This window comes from Opisthocomus hoazin, chromosome 3 (assembly GCF_030867145.1).
Source record: "Opisthocomus hoazin isolate bOpiHoa1 chromosome 3, bOpiHoa1.hap1, whole genome shotgun sequence".
In the NCBI taxonomy this organism is placed as follows: domain Eukaryota; kingdom Metazoa; phylum Chordata; class Aves; order Opisthocomiformes; family Opisthocomidae; genus Opisthocomus; species Opisthocomus hoazin.
Window position 1 is genome coordinate 1,792,941 of NC_134416.1, and position 23,482 is coordinate 1,816,422.

General features: G+C 58.3%; 1 protein-coding gene across 2 annotated transcripts; it reads right to left on the reverse strand.

Moving 5' to 3' along the window:
• Positions 1-1,090: 1,090 nt before the first annotated feature.
• LOC104335904 (1-phosphatidylinositol 4,5-bisphosphate phosphodiesterase gamma-1-like) lies at positions 1,091-23,267 on the reverse strand. Of its 2 annotated transcripts, XM_075415443.1 has the most exons (33): positions 23,006-23,267; positions 22,360-22,895; positions 13,808-13,957; positions 13,606-13,699; positions 13,439-13,486; positions 12,704-12,788; positions 12,488-12,568; positions 12,362-12,396; positions 11,307-11,379; positions 11,093-11,194; positions 10,895-11,013; positions 10,710-10,795; positions 10,394-10,514; positions 10,126-10,294; positions 9,738-9,857; positions 9,416-9,523; positions 9,126-9,313; positions 8,711-8,911; positions 8,458-8,577; positions 7,955-8,138; positions 7,561-7,638; positions 6,304-6,407; positions 6,001-6,097; positions 5,117-5,183; positions 4,531-4,694; positions 4,312-4,408; positions 3,950-4,174; positions 3,488-3,636; positions 2,590-2,704; positions 2,190-2,351; positions 1,881-1,969; positions 1,575-1,759; positions 1,091-1,497 (listed from the first exon to the last, which is right to left on the reverse strand). In XM_075415443.1, the coding sequence occupies exons 2-33, from the start codon at positions 22,577-22,579 to the stop codon at positions 1,446-1,448; spliced, it is 3,888 nt and encodes a 1,295-aa protein (XP_075271558.1). In that variant the 5' UTR covers positions 22,580-22,895; positions 23,006-23,267; the 3' UTR covers positions 1,091-1,445. The 2 variants fall into 2 exon arrangements, with proteins under 2 accessions (XP_075271558.1, XP_009939990.2); XM_009941688.2 differs by having other exon boundaries at positions 22,360-23,267.
• Positions 23,268-23,482: the final 215 nt, after the last annotated feature.

The window sequence follows — 23,482 nt, forward strand, 5'->3', positions numbered from 1 at the left end:
GTCTCATGTCCTCATGGCCCTGTGTCCCCATGGCGCCGTGTCCCCATAGCCCTCTGTCTCAACGGCCCTGTGTCCCCGTGGCCACATGTCCTCATGGTTCTGTGTCCTCGCATGCTCGTCGCTGTCTATCCCCCTGGCCCCATGTCCCTGTGTCCCCGTAGCCATCTGCGCCCATGGCCATGTGTTCCTGTGTCCCCACAGTCCCGTGCCCTACGTCCCATAGCCCTCTATCCCCGTAACCATGTGTCCCTGTGTCCCCATATCCCTCTGTCCCAATGGCTCTGTGTCCCCGTGCCCCTGTGTCCCCATAGCTGTGTGTCCCCGAGGTCCTGTGTGCCCACGGCTCTGTGCCTCATGTTCCCACAGCTCTGTATCCATTGTCCCTGTGTCCCCACACCCCTGTGCCCTGTGTCCCCCTGCTCCTATGCCCCGTGTCCCATGTCCTGCGTCCTGTGTCCCCACCCGGGGTGACCATCACAGCACGCACATCCCAGCCCCAAAACCACACACCACCCGGGTGTCCCCACTGCCACCGGGACACGTCACAGGGACAAGGGTGACACACTGAGATCAGAGGTCCAGGACCACTGAGCCACCGCTCTGGGGACATCACCCACCCCAGGGACATCGGTGCTGGGGGCAGAGCTGTAGCAGGGGGGGACCAGACCACAGCAGCGGGGTATAAATATTGGCTAAATAGATTTATTTTCATACAAAGAATACACAGAACCCCCTGCCGGGACACCCCGACCCCAGGGGACACCCCGAGATGTCCCCAGCCACCGCCCCACCGAGCACCATCTCCGTTGGCTGTATCAGCAGGATCTGTCCCTGTTCCCAGGGTTTGGTGCCAACACTGGTGTCACCTTGGGGACATCCCTGTCCCCTCTGGGGCCACCTTGGTGCTTGCGTCTGCCCAGTGCCTGCTCGGGGCACTCTGTCACCAGCCACCCTGCGCCGCAGGGCACCCCCAGACCTGGTCCCCTGCTCCCTCGTGCCCATCCCAGGGCCATCTCCGGACATTTTGGGGTCCCCCCCCTGCCCTAATACTGTGACTGGTACAGACCTCCCCCCCTCCCCGGCCCCGTGCCGTATTTACACGCTGGATAAAAGAAGAAAATACAGATATTTATAGCAGGAGGGCAAAATGCCTCCCTTAACCCCCCCCCCCCAAAGTGTCACCAGTCCTGTCCCCTGTCCCCAGGATGGAGGTGACCCGTCCTGCCCCATCCTGGGCTGGCTGGGCATCCATGCCTCAGTTTCCCCATCGGTTGTGGGGCTCCTCACCATGGGACACGGAGGACGTGGGGTGAAGAGGAGCTGTGCTGGCCACCCCCTGGGGACAGGGACATGGCCACCAGCCCCAGGGAACATGGGACGAAGCAGGAGAGGAGGTGGCGGGGGAAGGGATCCGCAGCAGGCTGGTGGGCTCGCGTCCATCCAGCTCAGCTGCGTTTGGTGACCATTTGCCGGTCCCTCTTCTTCTTCTCCATTAACCTGGTGGGGAGCAAGGTGGTGGCCTTAGGGACCATCCTGAAAGGGACCTCCTGAAGCCACGGGGAGGAGATACTCACTTGCGGTTGCGGACTTCAGTGAGCTCCATGAGCCTCTCCTGGGCTGCCCGTAGCTCGTCCAGGCGCTGCTGGTAGCGGAAGTCACAGCCATTGGTGCGCTCGTAGCTGGAGACCTGGCTGGAGAGCTCGCTGGCACGGTCCCGTAGCTGCTGGATGGATGAGTAGAGGTTCTCCTCGTCTTCCTCCTGCTCCGACACAAGGTTATGAGGATGGTGGGGTGGACAGGACACCCCAGGGTGCTGTTTCCCCTCACTCCGGCTGGGGAAACTGAGGCACTGGGTTCCCCGAGGTGCTTGGGCCACCTGCCTTGGCATTGATGATCTCAATGTGGATGAGGAGGGCGGCAAGCTCCAGGTCCTCGGTGTAGCTGTTCTTCAACGGCACCGACCGATAGCCTGGACGCAATACCACGACATGAGCTCAGCCCCATGGCAGGGTCCAAGCCCCTCGCCATGGCCACATCCCCAAGGAGGTGATGATGATGATGATGATGATTGCAGGGGGGTTGGACAAGACGATCTTTAAAGGTCCCTGGTAACCCAAACCATTCTATGATTTTATGATTCTGTGATGGTGATGATGATGATGATGATGGTGCAGATGGAAGGAGCATACCTGTTTTGAGGCCCTTGACGGGGAAAGTGGCTTGTGCCAAGAAGTTGGGGTCGCTGAACATGTCCTCCTCATACACCACAAAGCGGAGGAAGGCGAACTCGGGGTTGTTGATGTCGAATACGAACTGCTTGAAGAGCCAGACGGGGTTTAAACCGTTGTCGGCTGGGGGGCGAGGAGAGAGTGAGGAGGGTCAGCGGAGGGCTGGACACATGGACATCACCAGCATGGCATCAGCACATTAGTGGGAGATGTCTGTCCACCTCGCTCCTCCACAAAACCCAGCCCCATCACCCACATGTCCAAGAGGACCCCAAAGATCACAGTTAGGGTTGTCCCAGTGTCCCTGCATGTCCCTGGGGCGCACGGGCTGGTTGGGAGTGTCACCCACGTGGACCCTTACCTACAACGTCTGTCTTGTTCTTGCTGTTGTCGTACTCGGAGCCACACACCTCCACCTCCACGAAGGGGCACACAATGCTCCTCCCATTCTTGGGTAAGTGCCGGGCACCGAGGATCTGCAAGAGGAAGAGGAGGGTGAGGTTACGTCAGATGAGGAAGGACTCTTGAGGCAACCCCATGGCTTGGCTCTTTTAGAATCATAGAATCGTAGAATGGTTTGGGTTGGAAGGGACCTTTGAAGGCCACCTAGTCCAACCCCCCTGCCACGAGCAGGGACATCTTCAACTGGATTAGGTTGCTCAGAGCCCCATCCATCCTGACCTTGAATGTCTCCAGGGATGGGGCATCTCCCGTCTCTCCGGGCAACGCTTTTCAATGTTTCACCACCCTCATCATAAAAAATTTGGGGTGTTTTGGGCTTGCCAAAAGTTTCGTGGCTGTAATTAGCCACAGCACACCTTATTTATGTCCTTGGACTGGTTTTAGCTTGATTTGAGCCATATCCACCAAATTATACAAAAAAAACCTTTGCTGAATTCTTGTCATGCTCAAGAGTCAAATGCCTACAAACCAGCCCGTCCCAGCTCTAACACTGAAATGACCCAGAGGCTGGGTAAGGTGCTTCTGGGCTTGTTTTATCTACTTTACCCTCCGCCTTGCTCTCACTCAGGTTGGGCTCAGCTCTGTGCAATTGTGGGGTTCTCCCCTGGGAAAAATTATGCTGCAAGCGGAGAACGACCAACAAACAGAAGAGATCATGGGGTAGTGATCTCCATGGAGCAAGTATGGGGCTGAAACTTGTAAAAACCACTCCCAGTTGACCCAAAACAGAGGAAGAAGCAAGTCCCCATCTTGATGGTGACCACCTCGGGGTGGACTTGCTGTCCTCAGCCACTTGCCTGCAGCTGCACTGTGATGGGCTCCACAATCTTCAAGCTGTTCTTGTCGAAGGGGTCAAATGTCTCGTCCCTCATGATGTCAGGCTGCAGGACGTAGCCGCTGCGGCCACCGAGCATGAAGAGCGCCTGGTTCAGCTGCATTGGCTTGTCTGTGGCCATGGGGACAGAGCAGCTCTGAGTCATGGGGCTCAGGAACCTCCCTGAGGTCCTTGGGCAGAAGGTCCTGCCTTGGCAAACCCCCGGCTAAGAGCCCCCAACCCTGGCTGGAGAAGGGGTACAGCTGGGTGTTGCATGAAGCACCCAAGAACTGCATGGCGATGTCCCCATCAGGGTGAGGACAAAAATTGAAGAGATCATCCAAACCACCTCCGCAAAGGGACCCAGGGCAAAGCCAGCAGGGGTGGGGATTTTGGGGTGGCCTGCGGGGATGAGTCCAGCAACCACCCCAGCAGCAAGATTTACCGGGCGTCTGGAAGTTGAGGGCCACAAGCTGGCTACCACAGATCCACATGGGCAACGGGTCATAGTTGGAGGAGTCCAAGCGCTGCCCTTTGGGGTAGATGCGGCTGAGCTGGCGCCGGTTGTACTGCAGGAACTTCTTGCCCTTGCTGCGGTTGGCGTACTTCTCTGCCTTGGTCTCCGGGAAGGAGGACATGTCCCGGTAGCATGCCTTGTCCGTGCCAATCTCTGAAAGCACCGAGGTGGCCATGAGCAGAGGACACAGGGGTCTCTGGTGGCTCAGTGGTGACCCGCTGTGACCACTTGGTTACCCCAACCTATCTCTTCCCATGCTTATCCCATGACCCCCCTTCTCCAGCTCTTACTGTCCTCATCGAATGGCACCGGCCGGCAATATACAACTAGCTCAGAGAGCTCCAGCGCGATCTTCTTCCTCCGCTCCATGATCTTCCCCTCTTGCATCTGCACAATGGAAAGCAGGAGCTAAATGTCTCTTCCCAGCCTCCTCCTTTGGAGACACTGGGGACCATCCACTGGGGGATGGGACTGTCCGCCCCCATCCTCTGCACCCCGGTGCCCCTCACCCTGGCGTCGGCGTTCTGCGTGGCCTCTCGGATCTTAGCCACCCACTCGCTGAGTTCCTCCTGCGTGTCCGCGGCCACATCCAGCGACTGGGCTGCGTGGGACATCTGCTGGGAATGGATGGTGAAGACAAATGGTTTGGAGCTCCTCCCGTCTTTGGAGATAACTATAAGGACATCAGAGGGGGGCTTTACTTGAAGACATTCCCAACGGATGGCTCTGTGGAGCAAACGAAACCTCAGCAGTCCCACTCCCAGGCCCCCACCACCCGTTGGGGTCCTCCTCTTGTGAGGGTCCTGTTTTTCTAATTAATTGTTTCAGCCTTCCACCCCGAAATGCATTTTCCTTTCAGCCAGAGCAAAATATCCCCTGAATCATCCAGACCTCCAAATTCCTCTGAATCCCCCCAAAATCAGCAAAATACCCCCGAACCCAGCCCCACATTGCTCCCCTGGCACGTTGTGCCAAGCATGATCCTGGCTGGAAATTGTGTGAAGAGTTTGGGGACCCTCAGCTCATGGCACTGAGCTTCACTGTGGGGTGCATGCTGTCCCAGCAGGCTCCTACAGCCGTGGTGAGGTCACTCACCGACGTGGCAGGACGGCACGTCGATGAAGCCCTTCAAGAAGTTCCCCAGCGGGCTGTTTTCTGACGACTGCAAGAGAGGAAGGAAGAGGGGGCGTTGAGGGAGGCATGAGGGGCCGAGCCTGGCACCCGCTCCATTTGGCAGCCTCCCTCCAGCCTGGCAAATCCACCAAGTCCGAGGAGTCCCGCGTCCAGCTCTGGAGCCCCCAGCATAACAAGGACATGGATATGTTGGAGCGGGGCCAGAGGAGGGCCACCAAGATGACCAGAGGGCTGGAGTACCTCTCCTATGAGGACAGACTAAGAGAGTTGGGGCTGTTCAACCTGGAGAAGAGAAGGCTCCGGGGTGACCTTATGGTAGCCTGCCAGTACCTGAAGGGGCCTACAGGAAGGATGGAGAGGGACTTTTCACAAGGGTGTGTAGGGATAGGACAAGGGGGAACGGCTCTAAGCTAAAAGAGGGCAGATTTAGATTGGATATTAGGAAGAAATTCTTCACCATGAGGGCAGTGAAACACTGGCCCAGGTTGCCCAGAGAAGCTGTGGCTGCCCCCTCCCTGGAGGTGTTGAAGGCCAGGTTGGATGAAGCTCTGAGCAACCTGGTCTAGTGGCAGATGTCCCTGCTCATGGCAGGGGGTTGGAACCAGATGATCTTTAAGGTCCCTTCCAACCCTTAGCATTCTGTGATTCTATGATTGTATGAAAAGCAGAGAAAAAACACCCTCTTGGCATGCTCTGCTCTGCGACCGAGCATCCCCAGCCTCTGGATAAGGGTCTGGTCTGGCATGGGGTCAGGAGCATCCCCCAGCATCTGGGTAAGGGTCCATGCTGGTGCAAGGCTGGAAGCATCTCAGGCAGCCTTAGTTGCATGGGGACATGGCACTCACGGCCTCATCCTGCTCCTGCGCTTGCGTGCTGACGATCTCCTCCACGTAGTTGGCCGGGAACCACAGTTGCTTCTTGCCCCCGTAGTCCCCCCGCCACCTGCAAGGGGTGAGAGGATCAAGGCAAGCGGACCGATTCTGGGGGAGACAGGGGTGTTCATGCTGCATGCAATGTCGGGGAGCGGTCGGAGAAGGGGTAGGGGGACAGAAAAGGAGGCAGTTAAAACCCACCACGGGACGACCTGCGGGAAAACCCGGGGTGTCCCCTCCACCCCCACCACCCAGGGGCCACCCAACCGCCCTCACCAGCCGCCGTCCTGCTTGTCGACGTTGTGGATGATGGCCTGCTTGCAGAATGACAGCTCGTCCTCCCGCTGTGCTTTGTAGTCGTAGAGAGCCTTCACTGTGCACTGGACCACCGGGGAGAGGGACATGTGTCACCACCCAGCTCCTGGGAACGCTGGTGGGCAGTGCACCCCACTCAGCCCAGCTCCTCGAGCCCTCACGGTGGAGCATGGGGGAGTCCGACACCCCAAGTGATGCCCCCAAATTGCCCACGCCAGCAGTGAGACATCTTAGAGGGGACAGGAGGGATGGAGGCACCCGTGGTCCTGTAGGACCACCACGTTCAGTGCAAAGCGGGTTCCTTTTCTGGTTACCCCAGTGGTTTCTCCAGGTGGGCTGAAGGGGTTAATCCCCTGAAATTCCCACACTCCCTGGAAAAAACTCGTTTGGGTTAAGCTTTCCTGTGTCTGGTTTTAGCCTGAGAGCTGCTCTGCTGCAAAGGGACCTTTAAGGCACAGCAGTGCTGGACCATGAGACTGTAGGATTACAGGAAAGGAATCTTGGGGCTCCAGTTCAGCCTCAAAGACCATCCTGGTCCTGAAAATACTCTGAGGATAGAGACTAGGTCAGCTCCAAGAACAGCCAAGTCCCAAAATTCTCCAAGAAGGAGGCTGGGTCAGCTCTGAGACCAGCCCAGTCCCAAAAACCTCTGAAGATGGAGACTGGGTCAGTTCTGAGACCAGCCTGGTCCAAAAAACCTCCGAGGATGGAGACTGAGCCAGCTCCGAGACCAGCTGGGTCAGCTTCAAGATGAGCCCTGTACCAAAAACCTTTGAGGTTGGAGACCGGGTCAGCTCCAAGACCAGCCCGATCCCAAAAACCTCCAAGGGTGCAGACTGCACCACTTGGGAACTGAGCCTAAACCTGGTCTTTTGGGGTTCCTCAGTGCAAAGGGATCCATGGGGGTTTCCTCACTGTTGGGGCAAACTTGTGCCAGGTCCTTGCTCCAGGCTGGGCTCTCTCCAGACCTTTCCCACAATGCCGTAACAATGTTATTGCTGGAACTCGGACTGTCCCCAAGTGATGGGGAGGTGGGAAAGTTCCCACCAGCTCCAGCATCACTCGAGGGTCAGAAAAATGCAGCAAAATTTCATGATTTCTCAGGTCAGTGGTGGGAGATGTGCTGGGTCTGGGGGGACACTGCCCAAGAGCCCCAGCACTAGAATTGCCACATCCCACCTCCCTCCACCTCCCAGGGACATCAGCTCAGCACCTTACCCTGGCCATTGGCATCTTGTTGGCCTCTACATAGAAGTGGGGTGTCCGCACCTCATACAGGGCTCCATAGTCCAGCTCCTGCAAGGAGAGATGCTTGAGTGGGTCATCTGGATGCGGGCAGGGGCTACAAGGGGATGTGGTGGGAGCCAGGCCACCATGTGTGACAAAGCGGAGGTTGAGAGGGACCTAATATCCCTTTGTAACTTCTCGGAAGGGAATTACGGTGGAGCTATAATCGTGGGCAGTGGCTGCAGAGTGAGCTTGGCCGGTTCTGGCTGGGCTTCAACAAAGAGTCTGGAGGAGACCTTCCCACCAAGGTGGAGCTAGGGAGGGGCTTGGTTGCCCGTGGCACAGAACCCCCATCTCCACCATCCCCACTACCAGGAGCACTCACGGTGGTGCCCATCTTCTCCAGGGTCTCCTCGTTGATGGGGTAGCGCAACTTCATCTTGCGGTAGAGCGGGTGCTTCTCGTAGTAGCTGACGAGGTCCACGAGGCTTTCGAACTCAGCCGAGCTGCCCAGCATGAAGAGCCGACCTTCCTGCTGGATGCGGCAGTGCTTGATCTTCCCCTCCGCCCTGGGGCCAAGAGAGCCAGGGGTAAACCATGAGGGACAGCCGGCCCCTGGATCCATGATAGGGACGGGCAGGAGGTGATACCCTGCCCTGGCAGGGATGCCACTGGGGTGACTGTCCTGAGGATGTGGCTTTCTGATCACCACCGCCTCCTCATGACAGCATCTTGTGTCCCACCGTGTCACCCTACCAACCTAGAGCAAATCCTTGCCAGCCGGTGCAGTCACAACAGACATGAACCAGGTAGTTCTCAGCTTGGTCAGTTGGGGGGCACCATGGCTGAGCCTGACCGGCCTCGGGGCACCAGGGTGGCCACACTCACCGGAAGGAGATGGCGTAGGAGCTGGGTTCACTGCGCTTGCGCACCAGAAAGGCTCCGTCCCGTGGGACCCGCATCAACATGTGCTCGGCCTGCAGGCGCGTCAAGCTGGCGTGGTACCACCTGGCCAGGTAGAGAACAAAGGTGGTGGGCTGGTGCTGGCATCCCCACACCCCGGGAAGCACCCAAGACCTCACACCAAGGATGGAAGAGGCTGGTGGACCCAAGGGACCAAGGGGATGGGGACCATTCTCACTCTTTGCTCTCATGGGCGTTTGGTTGAGGGACAGGGTCGGTGAGGCGCATCTCGAACTCGTTGCAGCGGAGCGGCACCTCACGGTAGTGGCAAATGAGGCTGTAGAGGCTGTCAAAGACCAGGTTGTCCGTCAAGTAGAACTTGGTGGCACCGGCCTCCTGCCGCGAGTGGATCCGGCAGTGCTGCACCCGGCTTGACCTCCTGCCATGGTGGTGGGAAGAAGGCAGGAGTGAGACAATTCAGGTCCACATCCCCACCATCCCATGTTCGGGGGTCCACGTGCCATGCAAAAAGGTGGCATTTCCCCCCCAAAACACCGTTCCAGCCACCAGACTGGGGTTCAGCTGGACCCCTAGTGGGACACCCAGACTGGCTCAGGGAGGGTGGGATCCTGCCTTCCCCTCAGGGCTCCTACCAGAAGGAGAGGGTGTAGTCACCCACGAAGGTCTCGCTCTCGCGCACCAGGAAGGTGCCGTCCTTGCCACCTGTCTCGGTGCAGTACTCATGCAGAAGCTTCTCGGCTATCTGCCGTCCATCGCGGCCACCTCCCAGCTTCCCGTGGAACCACTTCTCCGTGAAGTGCAGCTCGTTGTTGTTGAATTCCTGCAAGTTCACCCCGAAATGGGCATTGCCACCCTCTCACCTTCCCCACAGAGTCCTCCCTAAATCCCCCTACCCTGTGGATGCATCCTGCCCCTCACACACCTCCTTCTGTTCCGCCTCCTCCTCATCCTCATTGAACTGGTAGCGGGATGTCTCCTCCGAGTAGTAGATCTTGTTGCTCGTCAGGACGAAATAATGGGGGCTCCAGGTCTAGGAGGGAAAAAGAATATCACCAAGGTGGGCAGCATGGTGGCATGGAGGAACGGGGCTTTGAGACCTCTGCTTCTGCCCCTTCCCTGTCCCCTCATGGCATTGCAATGGTCTAGGAGAGCCCATGCCCCATTACCAACCCAAACCCTGACACTCATCCCATTCTGACAGACCCTGCTTGTTCCCCAGCCACCAGTGACAGGGAGACTCTTACGTGGTCGATGGGGTCTTCGAGGTAGAGGATGCCATTCTTGATGGAGTTGCTGATGTCATTCTCTGAGTAACTGGCAGTGGAGACCTCCTCGTACAGGTTCCCTTCGACCAGTTTCTTGTGCTGGGGACAGTCCAGGGAGGGGTGCTCAGCAGTGGGCATGGTGTCCCCATCACCCTGAGCTCCCAGCCCTCAGGCCATGCTTGGGTTCCTGCAGGCCCCTCTCCACCACCCCGTTCCCCTTGCCTGTCTCTTGCAGTAGGACACTGCTTGTGCATGGAGGGATATTGCTGCTGAGTCCATGATTTGAGAGAATCACCATCCCTCCCAGCCCAACATGGTCTTTGTCCCTCCTGCAAAGAGGGGCTTTGGGGTGGTGCCCATTCTGCACCTTGATTAGGATCTTCTTCTTGAGCTGGGTGGGTGAGGGCAACTCATCAGCATTGATGTCCACTGGCTTGGTGAGTAGCATGTCCCCAAAGACCTTCTTGAAGTGGGAGGCCATGTTCCTCTGCTGGACAATGCTGCAGTGGTCTTCGATGGAGAGGATGATGGGGAACCTAGAGGAAGCAGGTGGGAATGGTGACTTGGGATGAAGACAAAGGAAAGGTTGCCTGCCTGGCTCAGAACTGGGGTGTCGTTGCGGGGCTGGGTCTTACTCGGAGGTGATGAATGCATGCTCCTTGATGGTGTGCAGCACATCCAGGAACTTGATCTTGGAGGTGAGTGTGTGGCCATGGTAGATGATAGGGAGATCGTCTGGGCCATCCCAGCAGTCCACTGAGTGGGGAGATACCTTGATTAACACATGCTGGTCATCAACTGTGCACCAAGGACCATGTTTTTGAGTCCCCAAAGGACATGGAAGATCCCCACACCCCAGTGCCATGGGATGGGTACATGGGATGGTCATCTGACATGACACAGGGTGCTGGGGGGCGCTCAGCATCTTTGTGAGGTGCTGGGGGGACTCACACTCAATGCAGCGGCAGCCCATGCGCAAGCAACGGGCATACGCCTCCAAGGAAGACTCACTGGAGAACTGGTCCCCTGTCAGGTACCTGTGGAGAACAAGAAGGACCATCAGCAGCCAGGGCTGCCCCAGCCGGGGTGATGGGATGCTCACAGAGGTCCCTGAGGAGACCCCACCCTGTCCTTACGTGTTGTGGGAGGAGGATATCCAGTACTGGGACAGAGGGTGGTTCATCTCCTCAGGCACCACACGCTCATACTTGGCATCCATCAGCACGTTCTCCTTCGAGAAGAGGTACGTGAGGAACTAGAGGGGAAGAAGAGAGGTCAGAGCCTGCCAGGGCTGGGGACACACCCCTGGGTGGGTGCCACATGGGGCCACCCACCTCATCCAGCTGGAAGGAGGGGTCCACCGCCTCATTGGAGCCCTCTTTGAGGTAAGTGCACATGTAGTCCCGCACCACGCCCACGTCGCTGGCCCAGGGTTCCTGTGGTACAAACATGGCTGCTGTTACCGGGCGAACCGGGTTGGGGCATCCCATAGGAGTTCCTGAGGTTGGGGCTGAGAGGGATGCCACAGGTGTCTCTAAGGGCACCCACCTTCTGGTCGTGCAGCAGGAACTTCTGGAAGTCATAAAGGGAGACTTGGCACAGCTCGGGGCGGTCCACGTTCCTGAGACATGGAGCAGCCATCAGTGAGGATTGGGAGCAGGAGTTTGGGTAGACCCCATGGGGGAGCTGAGGCCACCAGTGTCCACCTGTGGTTCAGCCCCCTGGTTGGGGGGAGCTGGCAAGGGGCTTGGGGAAAGCACAGGCTACGGGGGCGCAAGGGGCACCTCTAGCTGCTGGGTGCTGCTAGAGAACGCACTCCAAGCGTCACCCTGTGACCTGGGAGAGGGCAGGCACCCAGCCATAGCATGAAGCATTGCCCAAGGATGTGGGAAGGAGGGCAGTGCGACATGTCCCTGTGTCCCAGGCACCCATCCGTGCTCCTGTCCCCGCACCCATCCCCGCACCCATCCCTGCTCCCATTCCCACTCCCATCCTTGCTCATTTCTGCTCATCCCTGCTCCCTTCCTGGCTCCTATCCCTGCTCTGATCCCTGCTCCCATTCCCGCTCCCATTCCCGCTCCCATCCCTGCTCATCTCTGCTCCCATCCCTACCGCCACACAACCACAGAATCATCCAATTGTTTGGGTTGGAAGGGACCTTTGAAGGCCATCTAGTCCAAGCCCCCTGCAATAAGCAGGGATATCTTCAACTGGATCAGTTTGTTCAGACCCCCATCCATCCTGACCTTGAATGTCTCCAGGGATGGAGGCCATCCCTGCTCCCATCTCCACTCCCATCCATGTTCCCATCCCCTGTCCCATCCCCACTACCAACCCCTCTCCCATCCTTGCTCATCCCTTCTCCCATCCCTGCTCCTACTCCCTCTCCCATCACTGCCCCTCAGATCACCCTTGCTGTCCTCACCACCCCCTCCGCTCCATGCCCACCCTGACACTGGGAGATGCTCTCGGGCCACGCTCACCACCCGGACCCTCCTCTCTCTCCTGGCTCTGCCCCACAGCCCAGCTGCATTGCCCACCCAATGGATCCGACCCTCGGAGGCTTGGCTGGGATGGGAGCTGGGGGGCTTCTGGGTACTCACCGCAAGGGGAAGGAGAGCTCCAGCTGCTCGATGACCTGCAAGGTGAAGGAGGAGACCAGGTTTAGGTGGCCGGGGACACACCGCACTGGGCAGGGGATGCTTGGGAGGACAAGCCATGGCTCTTACCGACTTCTGTGCGTCAAACATCAGGTTTTTGTAGAACTGGATGAAGTGGGAGAAAGTCATCTCGTTCCTGGCTTCCACCTCCTGTGGGAGATGGTGATGAATGAGAGCAGGGCCACCCAACCGGTGGAGCCAGTGATACCAGGACCGGCTCCGGCCCAGGTGCAGGGGTTTGAAGACCCTCTCCCTGCATAGTTGGGGTGCCCAGGTGATCCTTACCACGAGCTTGTCCCTTAGGAACCTCATGTTTGGGACACGGTAGTTCACCTGGGGCAGCATGGCCTTCAGGTCCTTCACTGTGATGCTGCAGGAGGTCAAGCCAGCGTCAGGGCACTGGCCAGACCCCACAGAGAATGGACAACACCCAGATGGGTCTCAGCGCCTGACACCGAGGGTCCCACCCCAAATCCTGGTGCCAGCATAATCTCTGGTGTGGGACTCCCACCCTACCGGGCTGTGGACCCCTGCAGTGGCACAGGACCCCTATTTGCACAGGGTCTGGCATGAGTGTGAGCAGAGGGTTGAGGAGAGGGAACGTGTCCAAGAACCAATTGGACACTCTAAGCCATCATCCCATCTGGACGTGATCCCCATCCCCATCTCCATAATTGTTTATGTCCAAATTAACTTGATTTGGGGTTTTTCCTGTCTTCTTGAGATATTTATGAGCTGCATCAACAGCCCAGCCCCTCCTGGCGCTGGTGGCAATGCAGTAGCAGGCATGGGGGCATCGGGGTCCCCATGGTTCCTACAGCATCGAGGAGGGGACTTGTACTTAAGTCTCTGGGTTTTGGTGCCTTCAGGAACCCCAAATAACCTGGTACTGCCCTGTCCCACAAACCCTGCTCCCAGCCTGGCTCAGCCTCCAGATTTGGGGTGCAGCTGAGGGGGATACGGCTCTGTCCAGTCAAACTCGCCGGCCACTTCCCGGCATGGGGCCATGCCGGTGCTCACCTGCCTTCCCGTGACCTGTCCATCCCATCAAACTGTTTCCGCAGCCACCTGGGAAGGAGGGACGGACAGATGATGCTCAGCCCCAGAGGGGGACCAAACCCAGGGGGATTTTCTCCCCCTGACTCTCAATGAGGACTGAGAAATGGGATTCGCTGGTCCTTCCTCACCTCTCGATCTGCAGCGGGGTCTGGGCTTTCTGGGTGTCCGCCACCAGCCAGTTGAGGCCTGTTATCCACAGGTTGATGTCCTCCTCACAGAAAGCTGGAGGAGGAAGAGGAGGATGGTGAGATTGGGATAGGGGAGATGGGATGCTGGGGAGGGGGTGAGAGCCCAAGAGCGGCCGGGGGAGCGGGGAAGGACCCCACGTACCAGCCACACTGAGTGTCCGCAACCTGAAGTCCATCCCATAGAGGATGATGAAGCACATGGTGAAGTCGAGCTTGCGAGCATCCTCGGGGTAGCGCTCGAAGTCCCGCGAGTTCTTCCCCAGGCGAATCTCCTTGATCTCCCGAATGTCGACTGCGGGGAGAGAGGGGCATGGGACTGTCCCCAGCCACCCTGCTACCACAGACCCAAGTGTGGGTCTCAGCAAGGCTGTAGGAGGTGGGACTGCCAGGAGATCACATGTCCTCTGGGGAGCCTTGTCCCTCTGAGGCACTGCCTGGTGGTGCATGGTGGTGTCATAGGTGCCATGGCCATGTGTCCTACAGGGATCCATACCCCCAGGACAGAGTGTCCCTGAACCACTGTTGCAGCTGTGTGACAGCATCATGGGTGCCATGGCCATGTGTCCTCCAGGGAGCCGTGCCCCCAAGGCAGGGTGCTCCTGCAGCGCTGCTGCAGCTGTGTGACAGCACCATGAGTACCCTGGCCATGTGTCCTCCAGGGAGCCGTGTCCCCAAGACAGGGTGCTCCTGCAGCGCTGCTGCAGCTGTGTGACAGCACCATGAGTACCCTGGCCATGTGTCCTCCAGGGAGCCGTGTCCCCAAGACAGGGTGCTCCTGCAGCGCTGCTGCAGCTGTGTGACAGCACCATGAGTACCCTGGCCATGTGTCCTCCAGGGAGCCGTGTCCCCAAGACAGGGTGCTCCTGCAGCGCTGCTGCAGCTGTGTGACAGCACCATGGGTGTCATGGCCATGTGTCCTCCAGGGAGCCACATCCCCAGGTCTTTTCAGCTCTGCCCCTGAGTGTGTGATGGCACCCCACTGCTGTGTGTCCTCCAGAGGCCCATGTCCCCAAGACAAGGCATCCCCACACGTTTCCCTGCTTTGTGGGTGCCACGTGTCCTCCGGGCTCCACCAGCCCCATCCCAGCCAGCACATCTCCAGCCACCTCTCCCCTGCCATCTCCTCCCCAAGACGGACCCTGATCTGGGGCAGGCTGAGCTCATCTTTTAATTGAAGATGTCTGCCCAAAGGTGGCAATTTGGAGCCCTGGCAGCCCAGACCACAGGGCGTTTCTTTCCTGCCACGCTGCTCTCTCATTATCTCACTATATAAAGCCCCGCCGGCGGCGGGAGGGCTGGGTTTCCGGACCGCAGTCTTCCTCACTACTATGCTGCTGGGGGTGGGGGGGGGGGGGATTTCCAAGCCCTGGTTTTGCCGAGTGGACACGTCCTGTCAGGAGCAGAAATATAATAATATGATGATATTAGTAATAACACCCAAAGTTGTTCTTGATACCATGAGCATCACCTCTGGGCAGCTTTGCCATCTGGGGCCACCGGAAAGAGCTTTGTGCGGCCGGACCACCGCGCCGGGGTATTGTCCTGCCGAGGAAATGGGTCATTTCCCGGAGAATTTCCAGCCCGGCCAATTTCCAGCCCGGCCACGTTTCCGATGCAGCGGTGGGGAAGGGTGCAGACGTGCTGATGCCTCGACAGAAACCCTCAGTCTAATCCAAAGTGGGAAAAGAAAAGCCAAGTGGAAGGAGGAATAGGGGATGAGGGAGAAATCGGGCTGATTAAGCAAGAAAAGAGATGCAGAATAGTTTTTCTTGGCGGAAAAGCTCTGGAAAACACTGGAGGCTTTATCCAGCCTTCCCTCGCTGGATGACTGCAAGGCAGATTTCACGGACGGTGGTGGAATTGTGGCACAAGTGATGCAGGGGGTGGTCTGCACCGCTGCATGTGCTTTGTTTTGTGACTAGATCTCAAGAAATGAAACCCCGTTGCTGGGTCTGTGCAGCCCCCATGGCTCGGAGAAAACCTACTTTGGTACAAACAGGCAGATATTTGGGGGTAAAAATGGGTTAACGGGGTAAAAATGGGTTAACAGGTTAAAAGCCAACTTCTCATCCCCAAACCTGCTGATCATCTGGGTGCCAGAGAAGGGCAAGAAGCCGGTGGCTACCAGGGCTTTGCCAACAAGTCACAGTGTAGCCAACCCCGCGATTCAAAGCCTCCAGGATCCGGCCTTGGACCTGACGTCCAGGCACTGACAATCATAGAATCACAGAATGGTCTGGGTTGGAAGGGACCTTCAAAGGTCATCTAGTCCAACCCCTCTGCCATGGGCAGGGACATCTTCAGCTGGATCAGGTTGCTCAGAGCCCCGTCCATCCTGGCCTGGAATGTTTCCAGGGATGGGGCATCGACCACCTGTCTGGAAAACCCAGGCCAGTGTTTCACCACCCTGATCACAGAAAATCTCGTCCTTATTTCTAGGCTGAATCTACCCTTCTTTAGTTTAAAACTGCTGCCCCTTGCTCTATTGCTACAGCCTGCACCCATCTTTCTCATAGAATCACAGAATCACAGAACGGTAGGGGTTGGAAGGGACCTCTGTGGGTCACCCAGTCCAACCTCCCCGCCGAAGCAGGGTCACCCAGAGCAGGCTGCACAGGACCTTGTCCAGGCGGGTCTTGAATATCTCCAGAGAAGGAGACTCCACAACCTCCCTGGGCAGCCTGTTCCAGTGCTCTGTCACCCTCAGAGGGAAGAAGTTCTTCCTCATGTTCAGCTGGAGCTTCCTCTGCTTCAGTTTGTGCCCATTGCCCCTTGTCCTGTCACTGGGCACCACTGAAAAGAGCTTGGCCCCATCCGCCTGACACCCACCCTTCACATATTTGTAAGTATATATTAGGTCCCCTCGCAGCCTTCTCTCCTCCAGGCTGAACAAGCCCAGCTCCCTCAGCCTCTCCTTGTAGGAGAGATGTTCCAGTCCCCTCACCATCCTTGTAGCCCTCCGCTGGACTCTCTCCAGTAGCTCCTCATCTTTCTTGAACTGGGGAGCCCAGAACTGGACACAGGACTCCAGATGGAGCCTCACTAGGGCAGTGTAGAAGGGAAGGAGAACCTCCCTCGACCTGCTGTCCACACTCTTCTTGATGCATCCCAGGATCCCATTGGCTTTCTGGGCACCCAGGGCACACTGCTGGCTCATGGTTAACCTGTCATCCACCAGGACACCCACGTCCCTCTCCGCAGAGCTGCTCTCCAGCACGTCCACCCCAAGCCGCCTTTAAGTACTGGCAGGCTGCTGTAAGGTGTCCCCGCAGCCTTCTCCTCCCCAGGCTGAGCAGCCCCATCTCCCCCAGCCTTTCCTCCCAGCAGAGGGGTTCCAGCCCTCGCATCATTGCTGGGGCCTCCTCCGGCCCCGCTCCCACAGCTCCAGCTCTGCCCTGTGCTGAGGGCTCCAGAGCTGGATGCAGGACTCCCAGGGGGGTCTCAGCAGAGTGGGGCAGAGGGGCAGAATCCCCTCCCTCACCCTGTGCCCACGCTGCTGGGGATGCAGCCCAGGGCATGGTTGGCTTTCTGGGTTGTGAGCACACACTGATGGGTCATGTCCAGCTTTTCACCCACCAGCACCCCCAAGTCCTTCTCCGCAGGGCAAACAGCCCGACCCCGCAAAGAGCCGAGGGAACAGGGAGTGGCGCGGCGCTGCACAATGCATACGCAGCCGGCGGCTTCCTGGAAACCACATCTGCAGCGGATTTGCAGCGATCATGTCAGAACTATGTCTCCAAACTCCTCCCTGCATTGTCTCAGGGGTCCCGGGCGATTAAAACACTCTGGAAGTCGGTTCCAGCTGCGAAAATCCCTTTTCTTTTGTAATGCAAAACGAGCAGCGTGGTATAAGGAAGGTTTTAAATATAGGAATGGTGGGAATATGATGTAGGACCTGGGTCTGACTTTTAGGGATGCAGAGAGCCTGGGAGTTTTCTTAATGCATTAGGAGAAAAACAAAGCGAAACGGTCGGAGGAGATGGATGTGCTGGGAAATCCTTCTGGCATGGGCAGAGCTGTGGTGGCACAGGTTGTGTCCCCTCGTGTTTGCCTTGGTCCTTCCTTCTCACAGGACAATGGGGCAGCTCAGACCCTCCTGGATGGGGAGAACCAGGTGGCCACATCCCCCAGGGCTCCTCATGCTGTTGTGAAGCTGTTTTAAAACCTGAAATAAAAGGTTTACTGCCGGTCTAGCGACGTTAAGCCCCATCTGGATTTTCTCCTCCCCAAACGGTCCTATTTTGAATTATTTGGCATTAGAGAGGCTAACGAAGGTGTGATCCTGACGAGCCGTTGTCGTGGCAAACCAACCCCTCCAAAATGCTCTTGGGTTTGCCAAGCTGCCTTCACCCATATTTCTTTACATTTCTTACAAAGATCCCTTTTTGTGCTGTTCACTGCTCGATTTCATCCTTGCGCTGGGGACTGGGGTCTGCCGAGGGCGATGAGCTGGAAACCCTCCAGGACGAGGTTAATTTTGGAGGCGATGCTACAGGCGACCCCATCGGCGTGGACACACATCCATTGGCTGCTTAACGAAGCGTGTGATTAGCCTACATGGCGTGAGGCATCTCGGGGAGAGCCAGGATCCGTGTCCTGGCCCTGCCAGTCCATAACAGAGACATCAGTGCTGTCAGTTGTCCCAGCTAATCCCCCGGCAAGCGGGGAGCCTGGTTGAAAAGGGGATTTAAAATGGCCCGGGCAGGCGTGAGGTCAAGCGTGGGGTGGGGGCGAGACCCCAGGGATGAACAGGAGATCCTGGTGCTTCCATAAAAACACGGCGAGTGGGAGGATGTGCGAGCACAGAGCAGGGCTGGACCAGGGGGTGAAGATGCTCCAGCCCAGCACCAAGAGCGGGATTGCTCCCACCCAGGGCTGGGGGAAGCGGGTGGTGGGGTTGGATGGCAGGGTTGTACCGTTTCCAGAGGGATTTTCCATTTTTTTCCCCTGTTCTGGATGACCTCAGAGGATGTCCACTCATTCCCATGGTGGATTTTGGGCCGTTGCATGGGAGAAGCCAGATCCCAAGGCACAAGTGGGGAAACTGAGACCCCGACCTGGTGGCACGTGATGCTCCCAAAAAATCCCAAGGAGCCAGAAAGTCATTATTTCCTTGAGCAGAGAATGAGCTCTTCCCCGTGAGGACCAAAACCACCTCTCCAAAAATGGGTGCCCTTGCTCCCCTTGCTCATCGCTCCTCCTCCTTCTCCCATAAATCTGCTCCTGCACCGGACAAGCACAGATCTTGGTTGCGCTGATGCTCATCTCCGGGTGCCACCCTCCTTCCTGGCTCAAAGCCTTGCTATGGCCAGCAGTCCAGCTCGGAGTTGGCCTCTCTGAGTGGGAGCTGAACCCTCCTGGGGATTTTGCTCCATCCAGTACAGGCTTGGGGTGGACCTATTGGAGAGCAGCTCTGTGGAGAGGCATCTGGGTGTCCTGGTGGACGACAGGTTGACCATGAGCCAGCAGTCTGCCCTGGGTGCCAAGAAAGCCAATGGGATCCTGGGGTGCATTACGAGGAGTGTGGCCAGCAGGTCGAGGGAGGTTCTCCTTGCTCTCTGCTCTGCCCTAGTAAGGCCCCATCTGGAGTACACTGTCCAGTTCTGGGCTCCCCAGTTCAAGAAAGATGAGGAGCTACTGGAGAGAGTCCAGCGGAGGGCTACGAGGATGGTGAGGGGACTGGAGCATCTCTCCTAGGAGGAAAGGCTGAGGGAGCTGGGCTTGTTCAGCCTGAAGAAGGCTGAGAGAGGACCTTAGAAATGCCTCTAAATATCTGCAGGGTGGGTGTCAGGAGGATGGGGCCAGACTCTTTTCAGTGGTGCCCAGTGACAGGACAAGGGGCAATGGGCACAAACTGAAGCAGAGGAAGTTCTGTCTGAACATGAGGAAGAACTTCTTCCCTCTGAGGGTGACGGAGCCCTGGCCCAGGCTGGTTGTGGAGTCTCCTTCTCTGGAGATATTCAAGACCCGCCTGGACAAGGTCCTGTGCAGCCTGTTCTGGGTGACCCTGCTTCGGCAGGGGGGTTGGACTAGATGACCCACAGAGGTCCCTTCCAACCCCTACCATTCTGTGATTCTGTGATTCTGTGATCTTGTGCAAAATTAGCAATGGGTGGTGATTTTGGGGTGAGTAACTGGGTGATTTTTAAGGACATCCCCTGAGCCCTCCTAGGCAAAAGGCACCTGTCATCTCCCAAACGTCCAGCGTGGGCTTTGCCATCATCCAGGTGGGATGATACACCACAACTGAGTTCCTCACTGTGTGGGGCTGCGGGGTGAGCTGAGGGTATGGCTCTGTGTCACCCCATCCCCATGTTTTCATGCATTGGCTGTTGCTAAATTTAAGAAGAGGTGCAAATCTTGAGGTAATGAGCAATCAGGTAACGAGCACGAAGGCATGGAGCCACACTGATGCCCAACAGCAGGAGTGTGACCCAACAGCATATTAGCCATCAGCGAATCCATAAGGCAGGGTGATTTTTATGGATGCTCCAGTGGGAACATCTCCTGTGCCGGACCCCAGTGCCAACCAGTTCCCACCAGTTCAGGTGCCGTCCAAACTTTGCATTGATGTCATTAATGCATGTGGGGCAGAGCCCAGCTGGCCAAGTCCTCTCTGGGCTGCGTGGGGCCACCACCACGCTCCACCCCATGCTGTTGCCTGCCCTGGCAGCCTCAGCACCCCATTTTTGGGGTTAAAAGCACTGCAAGCAGGTAAGGTGGTGGTTGGCTCCTTTACCTCCTTGCCAGGGAGGGTATAAAACCCTGGGGATGAAATGGCAGCAGCTTGAACCCCACAGCAACTTATGGGCCACACAAACCCCCACCACGGCTGGGCATTCTACCGCAGAAGGGCATCCCACCACGGCAGGGTATTCCACCACGGCTGGGTATTCCACCACGGCAGGGCACCCCACCGCATCTGGGCACACTGCCATGGCCAGAAACCCCACCATGGTAGGGCACCCCACTGCAGCTGGGCACCCTACTATTTCCAGGCACCCCACTGCATCTGGGCACCCAACCATGGCTGCGTGCCTCTCCAAGGCTGGGCACTCCATCGTGGTCAGTTATCCCACCATGGTAGGGCATGCAAATATGGCCAGGACCTCACTATGGCCAGACTGCCTGCCATCGCTGGGCACCCCACTGTGGTGAGACATCCCACTGCAGCCAGGCACCCCACTGTGTCCAAGCACCCCACTATTTCCAGGCACCCCATCATGGCCAGGAACCCCACTACGGCTGGGCACCTCGCTGTGGCTAGGTGCTCCACCATGGCCACACATCCCACCACAGTATGGCATCCCACCACAGCCAGGCACCCCATTGCCAGGCACCCCATCATGGCTGGGCACCCCATAGCCAGGCACCCCACTGCAGCTGGACATCCGACCACAGCAGAGCACTCCAAAACGTCTGGGCACCCCACAACCAGTCACCCCATCACAGTAGGACCTCCCACCACAGCCAGGCACCCCACATCCGGCCTCTCTACCACGACCGGGCATACCACAATCAGGCACCCCACCACAGTAGGACATCCCACCACGACCGGGTACCCCACATCCAGGCACCCCACCACAGTAGGACATCCCACCACAACCAGGCATCCCACTGCCAGGCACCTCATCATGGCTGGGCACCCCATAGCCAGGCACCCCACTGCAGCTGGACATCCGACCACAGTAGGGCACTCCACCACGTCTGGGCACCTCACAACCAGTCACCCCACCACAGTAGAACATCCCACCACAACCAGGAACCCCACACCCGGGCACTCTACCATGACCGGGCACCCCACAAACAGTCACCCCACCACAGTATGGCATCCCACCACAGCCAGGAACCCCACACCCGGGCACTCTACCATGACTGGGCACCCCACAACCAGTCACCCCACCATGGTAGGACATCCCACCACAGCCAGGGGCCCCACATCCGTGTACTCTACCATGACCAGGTACCCCAAAACCAGTCACCCCACCATGGTAGGGCATCCCACCACAGCCAGGCACCCCACAGCCAGGCACCCCACCACAGTATGGCATCCCACCACAGCCAGGCACCTTCACTGCCAGGCACCCCATCATGGCTGGGCACCCCGTAGCCAGGCATCCCACTGCAGCTGGACATCCGACCACAGTAGGGCACTCCACCACGTCTGGGCACCCCACAACCAGTCACCCCACCACAGTAGAACATCCCACCACAACCAGGAACCCCACACCCGGGCACTCTACCATGACCGGGCACCCCACAAACAGTCACCCCACCATGGTAAGACATCCCACCACAGCCAGGGGCCCCACATCCGTGCACTCTACCATGACTGGGCACCCCAAAACCAGTCACCCCACCACAGTAGGACATCCCACCACAGCCAGGAACCCCACATCCGTGCACTCTACCATGACCAGGCACCCCACAACCAGTCACCCCACCATGGTAGGGCATCCCACCACAGTATGGCACCCCACAGCCAGGCACCCCACCACAGTATGGCATCCCACCACAGCCAGGCACCCCATCATGGCTGGGCACCCCATAGCCAGGCACCCCACTGCAGCTGGACATCTGACCACAGCAGGGCACTCCACCACGTCTGGGCACCCCACAGCTAGGCACCCCACCGTGAGTGGGCATCCCACCGGCACATCCCCAGCCCCCAGCGCCACTGCCACCGATACTCACTGTCCCCCTCCACCTTCTCGGGCGTCCGACTCCAGATGATCTGCCGGGTCTCCAACTTCACCTGGAAGGTCCTTCGCTCTGGCCTCTGTGACTTCTTCTGATAGAACAAGGTGAGGACGGTGCCCATCTCCAGGCAGCGGAGGATCCTGCCCATGTCCCCTGCCTCCATCCTGCCGTCCTCCAGAAAGCCATTGACGCTGTTGAGCCTGGCCACAGACATCTTCACTGCGCGGCCATCGCCCGGCGGAGCCGCAGAGCCGGGGTTGTCTCATGCAGGAGAGGATGAACCAAAGAGCCGAAACCTCCCCAGGGATTTTCTCCGCTCGCCCCGGGCACGGGTTTCCTCTACGACCGACGTCCCCTTCGTTGCACCACGGCCACGGCACGGAGCTGCGCTTGGCCGCGGTGGGGAGGAAGACGGTGGGCTGGAGGTACCGTGACCTTCTCGCCAAGGCTGAATCTGGCCCCGGCGTTGGCATCCAGCAGTGGTGGGAGAAGATGGGCAGCGCCGGTGGAGACGGCCTTGCGGTTCAGAGCTGGGGGGAAGAAAAATCATCCGGCCACTGAAGGATGGCGGGGACACGTTTGGGGGGGAAGAAGGTGGCGTTGGGGGGGAAACCCCAGCCGAAAAAAACCGCAAAGTCACCCCGAAGCTGATGGTGGCTGCGTTAAGCGGTGGATCCCACCCCGGCCTCTGGGCCAAGCGGGGCCGGGGTTGGAAGAGGGGTGCGCTGAGGGGGTGCCGAGGGGTTGCTCAGCCAAGCCCGGGAGCGGCGGGGCGAGATGCGGGATGCGGGGTTGGGGTGGTGGCGGGTGGGAAGGAGGGGGGGAAGGGGGGCTCTAGCCAGCCGCCCGCCGCCCCTCTCCTCCGCTCCTTAATTTTCAGGCTGATGAAATGGACGCCCAGAGGAAACTGCAATCACACATGGCCGGAAAGAGATCAGAAAGGAATTTAAAAAAAAAAAAAAAGGCAGGATCTTGGGGAAAGGAAAATGCGAGCGAGGGAAAAAACGGTTGAGGGTGACATCTAGAGGAACTCAAGATGGGGATCGGCTTTATGGGGGTACCCCAGGCCTCGCTGCTGGCTGGGGAGCACCCCGGGACGGGGATGGGGTCGTCTGGG

Coding starts and splice junctions, on each gene's coding strand:
- LOC104335904 (XM_075415443.1), bottom strand. CDS start 22,579: ATGTCTGTGGCCAGGCTCAACAGCGTCAATGGCTTTCTGGAGGACGGC. Junction 9,858..10,125: donor AGAAGAAGATCCTAATCAAG/GTGCAGAATGGG, acceptor GACTGTCCCCAG/CACAAGAAACTGGTCGAAGG. Junction 4,695..5,116: donor CGTGCCGTCCTGCCACGTCG/GTGAGTGACCTC, acceptor ATGTCCTTATAG/TTATCTCCAAAGACGGGAGG.